This window comes from Nannobrachium achirus (genome assembly GCF_963921795.1).
Source record: "Nannobrachium achirus genome assembly, chromosome: 20".
NCBI lineage: Eukaryota > Metazoa > Chordata > Actinopteri > Myctophiformes > Myctophidae > Nannobrachium > Nannobrachium achirus.
The window spans coordinates 32226071-32243743 of NC_137827.1; the positions used below are offsets into that span (position 1 = coordinate 32226071).

The window sequence follows — 17673 nt, forward strand, 5'->3', positions numbered from 1 at the left end:
TCAGCCGGCTGATAATATGCCTGGAAATGAAAAGCCATCATCTCTTACCACGCAACAACTTGACCGGGCAAACGACAATAACAGCAACAACAATTCCTCAACTAACCGACTAACTAAGTCCTCCTCGCTAACCAGTGGAGAAGTCAGCCAATCTACTGCCACCAAACATTCAACAGAAACAATAATGGGCCGATGCCCAGCATTTAACAAAACAGCCAGTCCACACCCAGTCTATGGTCCACACATGATTAGCAAGGAAAGTGCAAACGAGCCTCCAACAACCAAAGAAACCTATAGCCAGCCTGTGGCACAATGTGATATGACTATCAAGCTGACCTCCAGTGAACTGGTTTGTCCATTATCAATCATCAGTGGAATGGCTACTGATCTGCAAGCTACGAGTGAGATGGATAGTAAGCTCCAGACAACATCTAACACAGAGGACCAGTCCGTACCAGTAAATGAAATAGATGGGAAGCCCTTGACATCCAGTCAAACAGCTAGCAAGCCTCTTGCAACCAGTGGAACAGAAACACCCCTCTTGGTGCCCTATGGAACTTTTAATGAGCCCCCAACATCAAATGAAGTGGCCACACCTCCTTTGACAAATGAAATTGCCAGTGAGCCCCAAGCAAATAATGACATTGCAGGCAAGCCTTTGACACCTGAAGAACCAGAGAGCTTGCAATCAAACGTTAATCGAACTGTGAGCTCAGTCTCAGCGGTTCTTGGAACGACAAATGAGCCTCCAACAACCAGTGAAATGGCTGGTGAGCAAGTACCACCCAGTGACACAGTTAGTGAGCCCTTGCTAAGTGATGAAAGGGATGTTGAACCTCAGGCTACCAACCTAGAGAACATCAAGCCTTCTTTATCAGGCGGTCAGTTTGAGCTTCAGTAGAAAATGGACCAGACCAAACAGGCGTTGACAAGTACAGGTCATGTTCTACTTGTCCAAAGGTTATGCCCACTTGCCCTAAAAGTAAATCATTCATTATAAAATGATAGGTAACATTTGAATTACCATTCAATTTAACTTAAAAAGAAAACTTTCTGGAGCTATGCGATAAAAAATGTCATACCTAAATGTTTATGCCAAATACCTACATAGCTATGATTATGACTATGGGTTCACACTTATTTTATATTTTATTGTGTATTAACCAAACCAAAATAGCACATTATACGGTGCTCTTATTTTACACCCCACAGACCTGAAGACGCTCTGGCCACGTTCAGGTGTTTAGACAGATATCTCCTGCTAGGGGCAAGTGGGAAACCCTTAGTGTCAACACCTGCCAAACCATGTCAGCTCATTTTGATCCAAAATAATCTCTATTTGCAATCTGTTTGGAAGCAGCTAGGCCACACTGTATAGGGGCCACATCGTATTCTCTCGACCAGTCGTGGTCGATTGACCTGCAGTATTTATTGTTGCCCTCACATGGGCCTGCCAAGTGTTCTGTGGTAGATACAAGGCAATAACTACTTTAATTAGTACATTTAGTAAGGTGAAATAATGTTATTTATCTCATGTTGAAAAGTATGTGAAGCCAATAGCCATTATTATTCATAATCCTCATGCTTTCAGAAAATGGTGAATGTTGACTTTTGCAACCTCTAGTGGCAGTAGTTATGATAAGAGGTGTGAAATTGTGAATCAGTGTGACAGTAAAACCAAATGTTTATGAACGTTTAATGTGAGAACCAAACTTTGTGCCGTTTGTGTGTGTTGTCAAAACATATTGGGTGTCACAATGGCATGTCTGTGTGGTGTAAAGGGACCCTGTAATCGAACAGCTTCCATGAGCATGCCACACTTACAGTACAGGAGTTTGTGTGAGTGAGAGGGAGACCCTGTCATTCCTGTCTCTACAAGCTGAGGTCATTTTCCATATGTAACATGCTGTCATGATGTGTGTGTGTGTTGGGGGGGGGGGGGGGGTTAGGAAGGCATTAGGGGGGACCAAGTTGAACAGGGTCTTTATATGAGCTGTCACATTACAAGCTCTCTGTAAGGCAGGGCAGTCATTACTGGAAGTGAACACACATGCAGGCAAGTGTCGTTCACAGGTACAACCTCTTAACTCACCTACCTACAGTATACACAAACACACATGCATACACAGTAAAACACATAACATTTTGTTGCATTTGTACAATCTCATTGGTACAAATAAATTCACACTTTTATTGTGCCCACAATTAATTCAAATCATATATCCATTGACATTTACCCTTTGCCCTGCCAAAAACGTCAGCTAATTTGTCGATTTTTCCATGCCCATACGTTATTAATTCTCTGCATGAGGGCAACCTTGCTCTACGCCAGGGAGCCTGGATGGAAACACATACACACATTCATACTACGTGTGTGACATTTTGTCACAAACATAATAATACAAGTACTTACCAGACAGAGGCATACAAACCCACCACTGGGCGAAGTTATAACGTAATCACCACCTACACATTCTCTTGTCCCAGTGTGTAACTGAAGACACATGTGTTTTGATAGCTACGTATGTACTGTATGTTTAGGTCGCAGCTAGTTCTTAAGTTGTGAATATAAATCAGCTGTATGTTGTGTGTTGAGCTGATGCCAGTAGGAGGCCGGGGGTTGTACTGTGAAAGTGTGATTCATATAAACGTCACATGAATATGTGGAAATAAATGTCAAGTGACATCATTTCCGAAACAAAACATTTAGAACATCTCTTTTTTCCTGTGTTCAAGGTATCCGAGTTCAGTTCATGCAAAACTGAAGGGTGATTTATAGTCTGTTGCACCTGTGACGCGTTGTGAGCTTATAGATCTGCCATTTCCGGTGCATGACATTGGGACTCCATCAAGTATAAGAAGCACGTGACACATAAACGCCTTAGCTGGTCTGCATAGTTGACTGGTTCTTCTGGGTCATGGATATGGTTAGTGTTCCTCATCTCTCTAAAGTACAACAAAAGATATACATAGGGAGCCGTGTGATTTGGATTTGGCTGTTGATTGTTTTATAATTACACTATTACAGTCATAACAGTATCATCAGCATAATGAGGTAGCTATGATATAGTATATGATCCTTGTACAGAACCAAATGCATACTCACTGTGTGTGTGTGTGTGTGTGTGTGTGTGTGTGTGTGTGTGTGTGTGTGTGTGCACGCACGCACGTATGTGTGTGTTAATTAACCCCGCTTACTGTTTGTTATTTGCCAATTAGCTCACCAATCTCCTTGAGGTTTGATACATGGGGTCCCCAGCAAAATGACTTACTGGTAATCAGTCGTGGGAAAGGTACCTAAATGTTTTACTCAAGTAAAAGTGTTAATACTGCATGCAATGTAGAAACACTGTTACAAGTAAAAGTGTGGAGATGTAATCCCTCCATCTGGTCCTTACACAAACACATGCGCGCGCGCACGCACGCGCACACACACACACACACACACACACACACACGCTCACAGAGACTTCTCACATTTATTGTAAGATAAATCCAACAACATTTGCTATGCTCAAGCTATAGGTGCCAGCCAGGGCACTTAATCAACAGTAAGCTCCATCGGCTGTGCCCACAGGAAGATCTGTTACTGCATAAATTCTTTTCTGCCTACAGCTCAAAGGTCTCTTCATCTATAACTCAGGCAAACAGGATGAATATCTCATTAAATATCCTGCTTAAGACTGTTTTTTCCTCCGATATTTCCCCAATGTAAAGTGTCCCTGCTACATTTTCCTTTTTTTTTTTTTTTTAGTTTCCTGTATGTGTGGAATGTCATTGTGTGCTACAGTATGTCCATCAGCACAATGTCCCTGACATGATAACTAAGCTTTTCTTTTATTGTCCATGTTGGTAGTGGTGTAGGAAGTCAAAGGCACAGTTAAGCAGGCCTAGCTAAGTAGAGTGAATCATCCATTACAGACATGGAATTGGTTGGAAAATGCAATGTAGCCTGGCTACAGCCTGTAGCACATTCAAACCGTGCTCAGCTCACGTGACGTTGCACCCTATTTAAATGGTGCATTTATATATAGCGCTTTTTATCCAAAGCATATTGTGCATTACATTCACCCATTCACGCACACATTCATACATCGATGGCAGAGGAAACCATGCAAGGCACCAACCTGCACATCAGGAGCAATTAGGCGTTTTGCTCTTGCTTTTTACTGTACATTTCTACAGACCTCACATATGAAGTTAATTTTAGTAACAGGGAGAGTAGGCAAACTATAATAATTATAATATATAATAATGAACTTCCTGGGGCCCAGAGCAGTAAGGGGGCCCCCAAAGGCTTATTCAAGATGGTCAGAAGGGCCCAGGGCCAAAATTGCCTCTACTCACAGATACAGTATAGGCAGTATAAGTAAATGCAAACTAAATGGTCCTGGCATAAGAAGGTCTGTTTTACAAATCATACAGTATTGTATACTGCACAGGCTTAGGGCCTGTACTAGTAAGACACCTCAGGGTGACATGCAACCTCAGGGTGACATGCAACCTCGCCCTTGCCATCTGGCCAGTGATGTATATGGGACCAGTTACTCACCAGTAAGACTCCCTAATCGGGAGATAAGCGACCGTTGGTCGCTTATCTCCACAAATAGGCCAAAAGTTTGTTTTACCAATTATTACACTCTATGTGAACATTTACATCAACAAATCCCAAGTACTATGCAGAACGACCCATTTCAAGTTTTTAATGTACAACAATATTTAGAAAATAGGTCTACAAGCTGACAGTCCTCGTCCCTTATATTCCCATAGGTTATATGGAGATCTCAGTGTTTGTCAGTCCTTGTTCATTTATGCCCATATATGGACATCTCTATATCTACTGTAACAGTCCTTGTCCCTTTATGCCCATATATGGAGATCTCTTAACTGTAAGTCCTTGTCCCTTTTATGCCCATATATGGATATTCCTGATGTCATCAGTATATGAACATATATGGGCTTTCTGATATGCCCATATATGGAGATCTCTTAACTGTATGCCCTTGTCCCTTTTATGCCCATATATGGATATCCCTGATGTCATCCGTATATGCCCATATATGGGCTTTCTAATATGCCCATATATGGAGATCTCTGTATCTCCATATATGGGTATAAAAGGATACTTCAGGTCTGACATCAGGTTTGTTTATATTGGGTTGCTAGGTTTGACATCACAAACTCTATGGGCCATCTGACCTAGAAATCTATATTTGGGCATAGATGACTCATCGTGACCTCATCACACGTCGACCGCACGTGTGACGTGCGGTCGACCGCACGTGTGACCGACGGACGGCCGGTGGAGGTTTTCATACTAAACTGCGACCTTACGGTCGCAATAAATGGAGACCCCTGCATGATAGTCAACAATGTTATGTCAGAACATGCCCATATATGGACATTACCAAATATGCCCATATATGGACATTACCAAATATGGGCATTCCCAGATATGTCCTTAATATATAATAATAATAATATCCTTAATAATGTCCTTAATATTGACAATATAGGAATCTCCATATATGGGCATAAAACGTATGTTAATTAGTAAAGCCAAGCAGGGCCTGGCGAGTTAGGACCTGGGTTTGATGCCTGGGGATCTCCATATATGGGCATAAGGGTACCCTAACAGGGCATCATCTGGGAATGCCCATACTGTATATGGACATTTTATTTATTTTATCCATATACATATATGGACTTAATATTAACGTTTTCGGCCTGGGATTGATGACATCAGAAATATCCATGTATGGGCATAAAAGGGTTTTTGTTTCTGGGAATGACCATATATGGACTTTTTATTTATTTGAATCCTTTATTAATAATAAAATGTATCCATATACATACAATATATTTTATGCCCATACATGGAGATCCCTATCTGAACCAGCCACACAGATACATGGAGATGCCTATCTGAACCAGCCACACAGATATGGGCCATGCCTTTGCCATCTGGCCATATAACATATGCCATCTGGCCATATATATATCAATGACATCAGGGATACCCATATGGACTGTCACTGTGATATCACCTGTGATGTCACAGTGACAGTATGAATATCCAGGGTTTGAGGTCACGTGACATCACTTCCTGTACGGAAAGACACGTGACATCACTTCCTGTGCTGAAAGACGGACGGACAAGCTACGACATTTCTCATGGTATACTGCGACCTTCGGTCGCAATAACTCATATTTTGACAAAATAGCAGACCTACAAGCTCACAACACGCCGTGGATGCGACACGTTTTTCACTATTTTCAGCGCACGGCACCACTAAAGACTCAGAGGCTTTCAGAAAGAACTAAAAAATACACAGAAGACATATGTTATAACCACACCTGGGGGTCAATTAGAGTAATGTTAACTCCATAGACATACAAAACAGAAAAAGTACGAAACTATGGCACCACCTCTTTAAGTAAGTGTGTGTGTGTGTGTGTGTGTGTGTGTGTGTGTGTGTGTGTGTGTGTGTGTGTGTGTGTGTGTGTGTGTGTGTGTGTGTGTGTGTGTGTGTGTGCGTGTGTGTGTGTGTGTGTGTGTGTGTGTGTGTGTGTGTTGTGGCAAACCAGGGAAGCTCAGCCTCACATGTTAGTCAAGGCCAGACTGGGGGAGGTGCTACAGGGAGTATACTATCCATGTATTACAGCTCATAGTGTGGTCACACCTGCAGCCCATCCAACAATCAGTTTAATTACTCACGGCTCCCAGGTTGCTGGTTAGTCAGTTGGAGCCAGACAGCAAGCAGGCAACACTCTGTCACATGTGGAAGGACGGCAGTGCAAGTGAGTTTTCACTATTCAGAACTTTATGGAACGCTGGCGGATTGAACATGATATCCTCACTAACTTGTGCCTCACCTGGCTTTGTAATTATTCTCAATCTTATGGATTGGAATATGGAATGCTGTTGGATTGAATATGATGTCCTCATTGTCTTATGGCTCACCTCATTTCTCTCCCTCCCCCACCTAGGCCGGCTGGGCTCCAACACCCTGGGGGAAAGTGGAGTTTCCCCCCCAAAGTGGAATCTAGTCACTGCTCTCTGCTCTGCCCACAGGATAGAGCCCCCTGTGAGTAACTCAGGCTGTGAGCCAAACCCCCAGAAGAGGAGTTCCTAAGTTCAAGTTTTGACCCACGGTCCCCTTCCCTTCAACGGGTATACACATTTCCATTCCTAAACCTGCCATTCCTACGCAGGCAGTGACCACCTAAACCCTAACCCTAACCTTAGTAGGAATGGCAGTGCAGTGGGTAGGAATGGCAGGTTTAGGAATGGAGAACTGCCCCCCCCCCCCCCTCAACATTTTTAATAAAGCTAGTTTGGCTGACTCTGTCACTCTGTGTCATCTGTTTTATTATGAATATCACCTCCACTCCCCCAGGGTTGCCTGTGTGTGTGATTGTCTAGTGGAATGTCTACCAACTCTTTGAGTGGTTTTAGGCTAAAATCCTTAACTAACATGATATCATTAGATATTATTGTAAGCAGCATGCACATGATAATCAACTTTACAAGAGTTATAATTCTTTAAGGTGTGCTTGACTGCAGTCATATTGCCTGGGTGTTCTCTTACACAGACAAAATAGGGAACACCCCAGTAAACCCACACAACTTTCATTAAGTGGCTTGGTGTTGACTACCCTGTGTTATTGTTAGCATGGAGTTTATTCACCAGTAAAGTCCCATTGTGATGTTTTATATCCTAATTTCACCATGGGGCAACACCCATTCTGTCTGCCCATTTCTTGTTGAATATTCAGGATTTCTGTTGATTTCTCCATCTATTACCCTTTGTTTTATTGTCTCCACCAGCCGAAGGCTGAGGGAGAGTATGTTTTCCCGTCCGTCCGTCCGTCCGTGCGTGCGTCCGTGCGTCCTCGCAGTTTGTGAGCAGCTAATCTCAGTCACCGTTGGCCCGATCGCTGCCAAACTGAGCACACACACTCCCTGGATGCCAATCTAGAACCTCTGCCCCACATTTTTCAAATCAGCCTCATGGTGGCGCTATAACAGGCCGATTTGTGTGGCCTGGTTGTTACCAGCTAATCTCCGGCGCCGTTGGCCCGATCGCTGCCAAACTGAGCACACACACTCCCTGGATGCTAATTCAGAACCTCTGCCCCACATTTTTTAAATCAGCCTCATGGTGGCGCTATAACAGGCCGATTTGTGTGGCCTGGTGGAGACCTGTGCTCGGAAGAGCACTGCTTCTAGTTAACTATCTGTTTTCTTTTACCTGTCTATTTATTCTTACAGCATAGCAACCAAACAGGAATGGGTCTAAAATCCCTGCTAACAGCCCCAAGAGGCCATGTTGCTCTTTTCACCCTACAAGACATTTTAACTGAAGCCTGTCACTAGAGGAAAGGTCATGGGGTCACTCAAATGCTTATGGTTTATCCATCAGGGAGCATGGCGTTTCAAATGTCATGATAATCTGCCATTCGATTTTGCTATTTCGTGTGCTAATAGACAATTAAGGGGAGCACTAGAGGAACGGCCATGTGGTTGCCAAAATCAGTAGAGGCCAACCTCCAGGGAATTTTAGAGATGTGGTGTTTGGACTGGAGTGGTGGACATACAGATGGATGGACCAACTGACATTTAAGGCAAGGAGTGAAGAATGCTTCAGTTTTCCTCTAAATCAGTTTTCCATTCCTCTCTCTGTCGTACAGCAGACATAGGTATGGTGCGCAGGTGGGGGTGGTAAAGACAGTCTGGCTGATAACTACCGGTATTATGGAGACAGATGATGACCTACTTAGACAGATGACCTATACAGAGAAGAAAGAGAAAACAAAATCTAGGTCGAGCACAGATGAAAAGTTGTGAGACTTCCCACCCGTCTTTGTCACACACATCCGCACAAGGTACACACAATATCACATCTGTACTGCAGTCTTGCTTGTGAGATACATATGAATTGCTATTGTTGCTTAGATACGGAAGCCGTAAGCATTAGATGCCTGTTTCTTAGTTTAATAGAATTGGGCCACACATCGACATTGGCAATGAAACGGGGGTTTGTCTTCTGCCAAGTGGAAAAGAAGCATCCATGAATTACCTTTTGCCTACACCACCACCACCGTGTTTACCCTTTCTGTCTGACCAATCTGACGGTTCCAAAGTACTTGAGTCAAAGTATAGATACTCAGATATTACTCAAAGTAAAGTACAGACACTCAAAACATTTACTAAGTAAATTATTGTTACTGTCCACCACTGCTTTTCCCGCTGTAAAGCTGCCACCACCAAGCTTCACACCCTCTCCCTTTGGACTGACAAAGTTTAGAGACATAATGACAGACAAACACAGTGACATATCTATAGTGCTATCAGACGATGGGTCTATTTTGAGGGGTCACAGCTCTTTCCTGGGGCCTTGACACGTACTGCGTCTGCTAGTTGACCCCCCACCTGTAGACCAGAGCAGTCTATTTATAGCATTATGCCATTTACAGTATGTGAGTCACGAGCGCTCAATTGTTCAGAGTCTCTTCGTTGAGAATGTACAATATATTGCAATGTTGCCAGGCAACGAAGTACAATTTCTGCCAGTGAGCAATTTTTCAGTGTTGCTTAGTAACAAATATAGACTCAAGAGGTCTACACAAAATAACTGAATCACAGAAAAAAGAAAAGGGTTCCAGATGTTGTAATACAACTTCTTGATACACGGCATTGCTGACACATCCTGACAAAGCAGGAAAATGATTCACAGTTGAAGAAGCACGGTACAGCAGAGGGGAGGAGCAGGTAGATGGACAGAAATAAATGAGACATGTAGATTGACACATCCTGTCCTATATTTCTCTGGTGAAAAATCAGTTTGACACCATCCTATTAAAACATTTATATACACTATTCTCTTGCTCTCTCTTTCTCTGTCATTCTCCTATTAGGCCATGAACCAAACTCAAAACCCACCCCATCTCCTCCTGTTTCCCCTACTTTGCCCCATACTCCTGTACCTATCTCGAGGGACACTCCAACCCCATTTCAGAGTGGGTACAGTCAGGCAGGATTTGACAAGCTACACCTCCACTGGAGGAGCATTACTCACCCAAATTCCTCAGTACCCCCAACTCATTCCCTCCCTCATTTTGTCCCTCCTTCCCCCTGCCCTCCCTTGGTCTGCGCTGCTGGGTTTATAAGTCAGCACCAGCAACAGTTGGCTCAGTGTTGTGAACTTTACATAGGCACCGGGGGTGACTAAAGGACAGAAGGAGTAAGAGACAGGGAGAAGAGTGTGTGTAGAGGGGGCGCACAGAACAGGACAATTTGATTAGAAAGAGATCTGAAAGAGCCGGAATAAAGTTTTCTATTCTATTCTTACACGGATCATTTACAGGGACAACACGCGTGCAACCAACGCGCGCACACATCGTCTCTGGATTAATTATGTGTGTGTTCAGGGTCTGGCATGTGCTGACTCTGCTGAGTGTGTTCCGCTACGTGAGCACAAATCGTATTGAGTATGAAGTTAACTATTTGGATGACTACTATAACAATGAGATAACCCAAGAACCACAGGAGGGTGAGTTTTTCCTTTTCTCTCAACTCCTACTTATTCTATTTCCAACATACCAGCATAATTAGAATTAATAGCAGAGACAGGCCTTTAATTAGACCTAACATTTATTTTTTTATTGTATGTAATTGACTTGCTTATGTAAAGGCTATAAAACTACTATGGTTGTTTGGATGCTTTGCCTCCTTTATTCTGTAGACTGACCCATCATATTAGGTGCCTGGTCCTCAGTAATAAATCCTAAGCTGAGGAAAGTATTTTGTTCAGTTTATTGCAATCTTACTGCGATTTCTGCCTTGCTTGCCTGGCATGGTGTAAACCTATGAAATACATAAGATCAAATAATCGTATTTGTCCTTGTCTGGTTAAAACATTATATATATATATATATATATATATATATATATATATATATATACACACAGTATATATCCTATTAAAGTATATAATTTATTTAAAATCAACATTATATGGCTAATGTCAATTAGATTTCCTCATATCTCTGTACAATGTGATGACCGTTTGCTCTTTTCACTGGACAGTTTTACTGACATTTCCCTCTGATTCCTGTCCTCAAGGGGAGTCGCAAGCCCACCCAGAATGCCAGAGTGATAACTTGACGCGCTGGGACAAGCTGTTCATCGCCCTGGAGGACTCTCAGATGAGGCAGAACATGCTGCTGGAGTCACTGGAGCAGTGCTGCGGACAGATGGCCTCGCTCAGGACCCAAGTGGACCGGCTGGCCCAGGGGACCTGCCAGCAGTGCGTACCCACGCTGGAGTCGGTGTGCCGCGGGCAGGCGGAGCAGGCAAGCCTGCGGCTGCAGCGAGGCCTGGAGAAGCTGAGGGCAGAGGGAGAGGAGAGGGAGAGGAGGATGAACGCTACCTTCCACCAGCTCCTGCATAGTAGCCACGAGCAGAACACCAGGCTGAAGAGGCTGGAGGACGCGGCGCTACTGAAGGGAGAGGTGACAGGACCTGTAGGGACAGGGGTGGGAGTGGGCTCGGGCGTGAAGTTGCCCCCGTTTGGCCTGAAGGGACGGGAAGTGACGTCACAGCTGGACATGGCCAAAATGGAGATGGCCCTGGTTGCCATGGCAACTGAGCTTCAGAAAGTGCAGGTGCAGCTGAGTGGACTGACGGAGCGTGGGATGACGGGGGAGGAACAGAACAGTGGGAGGAAGAGGAGAGAGACGGAGGAAAGAGCGAAGAGAAGGAGGGATGGGTGACAGAGAAATGGAGGCTGGAGTGATGACTTTTCTGGACTGTTCATTGTTATTGTTTTTTGCACAAATATGTTTTTGTACTTTATTGTCTCTGGAGTTTCATTTTGTGTGTTTAATAAAAAGTGAATATAAATGTTGTGGGATTTTGTTAATGAATAAATATGTCATTAAACAGCAACAGCCTAATTTGTATCATGGAAATTGTCGCTCCCTCCCTCCTCCCACATAGCCACAACTCATTATCACTGTGTGTGTGTGTGTGTGTGTGTGTGTGTGTGTGTGTGTGTGTGTGTGTGTGTGTGTGTGTGTGTGTGTGTGTGTGTGTGTGTGTGTGTGTGTGTGTGTGTGTGTGTGTGTGTGTGTGTGTGTGTGTGTGTGTGTGTGTGTGTGTGTGTGTGTGTGTGTGTGTGTGTGTGTGTGTGTGTGTGTGTGTGTGTGTGTGTGTGTGTGTGTGTGCGCGTGCGTGTGTGTGCGCGTGTGTGCGCGCATTGGGTAGGTTGGCTGGCATGTATTTGAGTAAGTGCATGTGACTCAATTTACAACCAGTGTCACCATGCATGTAATGGTCACCATAGGTGTGGACATTTGAAAGCAAAGTGTGCCACACATTCTATTAATGTCTGCCTCATGAACCACTTAAGACTGGATTTATTCACACACGTTGACTTAATGAGGTACTTTCTGATTTATGAAACCCTGCCAGACATATTACTCTGCACAGCCCGCCACTCCTGACGCCACACACGCAACAATTACAATTACAATTTAGCCGCTTATTATATATTCTAATCCAGAGCGACTTACTAGTGCTAAATCAGAGTAAATGCCATGAACTCTAGTCAACAAACAACAGGGTAAACAGTAGGTAGAGTGCAAAGAGAACTCTTTAGTGCTTCAAAGAACATTGGATACCAGGTAAACACACACACACACACACACACACACACACACACACACACACACACACACACACACACACACACACACACACACACAACACGTCACACACACACACACAACATCACATCCCCTCACAGCAGGTTCACACAGTCTTTATAAGAATAGGGGCAGGTGTGCCAAGACGATCTGAGTGCAGAGTCGAAAGCACAATCGACTCGCACACAATTATGAGCCACATGGGGTGGCAAGTGTTGACTGGAGGTACTCCATCTGTGCAGTGTAATGGGCTTCCAGCGTCACTTAAGAATGTAAACAACTACCCTGTGGTCCTAAATAATCATCACAATCTTGCATTCATTTTTATATTATCTTAATAATTTGGCTTGGCAGAGGTTGATGCAAACAGTAACACACACACACACACACACACACACACACACACACACACACACACACACACACACACACACAGACATAGAGGTTGAGTGTAACCAAGACTTCATTGTGTGAGCTACGTGCTATTTATTTATTTCTACTTTCAAATTAAATGTTTTTAATTACTGTTCATGAAATATTCAGTGAGAGAGATGGAGATTGTAAGAGCATTTCTGTTGTGTGTGCGTGTGCGTGTGCGTGCGTGCGTGCGTGCATGCATGCGTGCATGCGCACATGTTCATGCATGTATGGGTTTGCTGGCATCACATGCTATTTTCACCAAGTAAAGGTTTATGACCGTAGAATGAATGTACTGTATGTCTGTGCCTGCTAATTATGAGTGTGTGTGTGTGTGTGTGTGTGTGTGTGTGTGTGTGTGTGTGTGTGTGTGTGTGTGTGTGTGTGTGTGTGTGTGTGTGTGTGTGTGTGTGTGTGTGTGTGTGTGTGTGTGTGTGTGTGTGTGTGTGTGTGTGTGTGTGTGTGTTTCCACATAAATCTACAGCTGGGTGGAGGACTGCAGGCCAGATCTGAAGTGGTCTGTTTTCTCCCTCAGACTGTTTCTTAAATGTCACAGAGTACAAAGTATCCAGAGAATCAAAGAGCAGAAGAATCTCATATCCCCAGGTCTTCTTCTACAAAACTCACACAAGAGCTCTCCACAAAGAACTTCTTGTTTTAAATCAAGATGCTTTCAGTGGTTCTCAACCTTTTCAGGCCACGACCCTAACCCACCCTGATAAGCACTAAGAGTTGAGGCATTACATTTTGTAACATGGTTCTATTGCGAAAATACCAGATCTACATGCTCACAATATTTCAACATTGTGGCCTTAACTACAAGAGACAGAATGAAAGAGAACGAAACATTAAACACAAAGACATGATGAGCTAAATGAGGAGAGAAAGAATTCCCAGAGGATGACAGTGAGGCGGAGAGACTAGTGGAAGAGGACAGAGAAGAGGTGAATGCCACTTGTTGTTAATTTGACAGGCATTTATTAGAACTAATGACTGAACTCACACTGGCTCACAACCGAGCAGCTCCCTAGCAGCTGGTCAGTCACAGAGCAGCTACTGTACCACCAGCTACAGTCTATCTTTTATCTCTCTCTTCTATATTTCTTTCTCCTTTCTTCATCCCTCTCCTTCTCCTCCTTTACTACTACATCAACCACATTCCATCATTTTAGTCTGGAACTAAACTTTGTTTCAGTCAATTTCTCTCTCGCTTTCTGCATCCCCCCGCCCCTTCTCGCCAACAGGCAGCGGCCAGATTGATAGTACCGTAGCAATCCTTGGCCGACCTTCAGCTGGCTGGGGCAATGACATTACACATCTGTGAAATGCTGCCAGTATATAAACATGCCCTCAGAAGGAGCTGTGAGGTCTCAATGATTAGATGTAAGTGGCCTCAGACAGAGAAAGCTTTGTGTTCACAATAGAGATTTTTAATATTACTTCACATAGTCACTGTCACAGACACAAACACAATAATGCTACTTTCCCAAAAGCAAAAGACGACGATACAAAATAGATACCTCTGCCAATAAACATTCACCAGTCTCTTATGTACACAGACTTAACCACTTTAACCATGGTGTCCCAATTTTGGTCATTATAGGGAAAATAATTTAAAAAAAAAGAAAAAGGAAAAAGAAAGAGCTTATCTACAAGCTCAAAACGCATCTCATTGCGACGCGTTTCAAGCTTTTAGAATGACTATTTTCAAAATAATTTGGATTTTCTTTTGTGGTCAAGTGGATAAGTGGTTAACAGTCTCACACCAACCAAGTTCACAAAGAGGGGGCAGGGGTGGGGTGAGTACTTCAACGAACAGGAGTTGTCTATTTGATGGGCGAGTCCAGAATCTCCTCATACTCCTCTCTCTGTCTCCGAGCAGCCCCGCGAGAGGGAAGGAGCTTCATCGCCACCAGCCAGCCGACACTCAGTACCACCATCACGTTCCCGACGACCTCGGGGGCAGAGGGAGCTGACGGCAGCACGAACAGCTGCAGCAGCATAGCGACAGGTACCTCCACGCTCTGAGAAGTGGACACCAGCGCAGGATGGAGCCGTGTGAGGGCGTGGGTCATCCCCATGAAGGCCGCTACCGAGCAGGCAGCCAGCCCCAGGACCAGGCCCCAGGCGGGGGCGCTGGAGGGCCAGGACCAGCCCTCTTGGAGCAGGACCAAGGAGGCTGGGGCCAGCAGACAACCAGTCCAGCTGACAGTAAACAGAGCGGTACCGACTCCAACTCGCTCCTTAAGGGAGCGATAGCCAACCAGGGCCAGGGCCATCCACAGCCCAGCCAGGGCCGACAGGGACCAGCCAAATGCGCTGCGCCAGAACACCGCCGGGTCGCTCGGTGAGTAGCCTTTCTCGTTCTCGTCCGCCGTAGGAAGCAGCACTAGACCCAGGCCGCACAGACCCGCTGCTATGGTGATGCCGTCGGCCAATCCTAGCCTCTCCTCCAGGAGCAGGAAGGCCAGGATGGCTGACAGTGCCGTGGTCGCCAGGCGCCAGGTTGTGGTGGCGTCTCCCGAGGAGACGAAGGTTAGCGAGGAGTACGCGCAGCAGAGGGAGACGGAGTAAGCGACGCCGTAGCAGAGCAGACGTAGGCGGTAGCCCTCGGGGCCAAAGGGGTTCTCCCCCCTCTGCAGGGGCACGGCCACGGAGACCAGCTGAACAATGGAGCGCACCAGCAGCAGGAACAGGGGTCCGAGGCCAAAACGCTGAGAGGCCAGGCGGGTAAGAACGATGAGACAGCCGTGAGCCATTGCTGCACCGAGCAGCCCCACCCAGGTCAGCCGGGACGCAGAGACAGACGCCTCGCCAAAGCTAGCCAGCTGCTCACTGACGCCCCTCCCAGGTGCTTTCGGACCCCCGTCACCCCCGTCACCTCCCCCCGCCCCCGTGGCCTGCGCTTTGAGGGGCATGTCTTTGTCTTTGTCCCTTGAGCCAAACAGAGTCCGCGGCCACCTCCTGCCCTCTGTCAGCTGCTTCCGGTCCGAGGTCTCCTCCAGGAAGGAGCCAAAGTCCTCGAAGGAGGGAGCGTCATCGTAGCCCTCGTCCCCGGGCTGGGGGAAGTGTGTGTGTATGCCGGGCTGGGGGGAGTACGGGCTGTGCGTAGCGTACTTGGCTGTGACGGTGTGAGGATGGATCTTCACTCTCTTCTTGGAGCTGCCAAGCAGGTGGGTGGACTCCATGCTAATGCCTCAGTGTAGACAGATACCTGGGGAGGAAGAGAGAGGGGATCAATATATAATGTAATATCTTTCACAATAACCATTCGACATATATTTTGTTGTGTGACTGCTTATTTTAGGGGTCATGGCCTGAAAAGGTTGAGAAGTCACCATGTCAAACTCGGGAGCCAAACACAGCAGCTGCTTTGGATAGTGTGGTAAATGTATCAGCTGAGTAGACATAGTTGCTGTGTAATTCGGAGGCTGACAACTAGTGACACTGTGTTTTTAAACAAGTTCCTACTCCCTACCCCACTGTCGGGAAATCCCAATGGGACTGCCTTTTGCACAACAGTACGTGGTATCTTGAATTTGTCAACGCAAATTGGTAGAGCGATGCACAAAGAGAGGCAAGGCCAGCCTCTCTTTGTGCATCCGTCACACTCTGTCTCCCTGACTATCTCTCTGTCAGTCAGGGACAGGAAGAAACAGAGCGAAAAGGAGTCTCTCCTTTTCGCTCTGTTTCTTCCTGTCCCTCCCTATGTGTCCTTCGTTGTCCCCCTCTTCCTAGTCCAGGGGTGCCGCAGTATTCTTTGATGATATTTGGAATTCATCAATATCACTACATCAATATGACTTCACTATGCTTAGTAAAACAGACCTGATTTGCACTGTACTTGACAAGTTCTTTTTCCATCTACAGCCAACTCTTTCACCAAAAATAGCTGATCTACAAGCTCACAACACATCACTGCTGGGGTTCAAGTGGTTAAACGTCAAGTATAAAATTATCTTCAGTCAGTTCTGATGGAAACGGATATTTCTCTGTGACACAGCCTACCGTAACTCAGGTGGAAAGATGTGCATATTTACGTCGCGTAATATGATGTAAGATTCTAAAAGTTAACAGTGTAATTCAGGGGTTCCGTGGATGAGAAGGTTATTTACAGGGGTGCCCTGAGTCAAAAAAGTTTGAAAACCCCTGCCCTAGATAGACTGCTGCTGCAGTGCAAACCTATTAAAAAAGAACCTGAGATACTACTCAAGAGAGTGCGGATAATCCTTTCTTTGCACCAGGACAGTGACATCAGCGCAGTCATTACCAAGCGTTCCTTGTCTATGTTAACATGACCTTCATGCAGGGTTACAGATGGTTGGCAATAACTGTTAACTGCCATGTGGCTTGCTGCCTCATTACTCTCTCTCTCTCTCTCTCTCTCTCTCTCTCTCTCTCTCTCTCTCTCTCTCTCTCTCTCTCTCTCTCTCCCCCCTCTCTCTATATCTCTCTGTCTCTCTCTCTCTCGCCCCTCTCTCTCTTCAAATTCAATTAAAATCACTTTATTTGTCCTTAAGGGGCAATTGCAGAAGAACACAGAGT

The 17673-nt window shown here is 45.2% G+C and overlaps 2 protein-coding genes across 2 annotated transcripts in view; one reads left to right on the plus strand and one right to left on the minus strand.

Annotated features, from left to right (window-relative positions):
* LOC308306087 (endophilin-B1-like) overlaps nucleotides 1-11778 on the plus strand; it is a gene marked incomplete at both ends in the record, with an annotated part of 16845 nt that extends 5067 nt beyond the window's left edge. The window contains 2 exons of the mRNA XM_080750987.1: nucleotides 842-881; nucleotides 11129-11778. Coding sequence (XP_080607113.1) covers nucleotides 842-881; nucleotides 11129-11778 — 690 coding nt within the window. The remainder of the gene's footprint in view (nucleotides 1-841; nucleotides 882-11128) is intronic.
* A 3176-nt stretch (nucleotides 11779-14954) lies between these two features.
* On the minus strand, nucleotides 14955-16316 carry LOC308305262 (solute carrier family 35 member G2-like; the record flags this gene model as incomplete). The annotated part of the gene is made up of 1 exon (XM_080750026.1): nucleotides 14955-16316. One exon carries the CDS (start codon nucleotides 16314-16316, stop codon nucleotides 14955-14957), a length of 1362 nt encoding a protein of 453 aa, XP_080606152.1.
* Between the last annotated feature and the right edge of the window lie 1357 nt (nucleotides 16317-17673).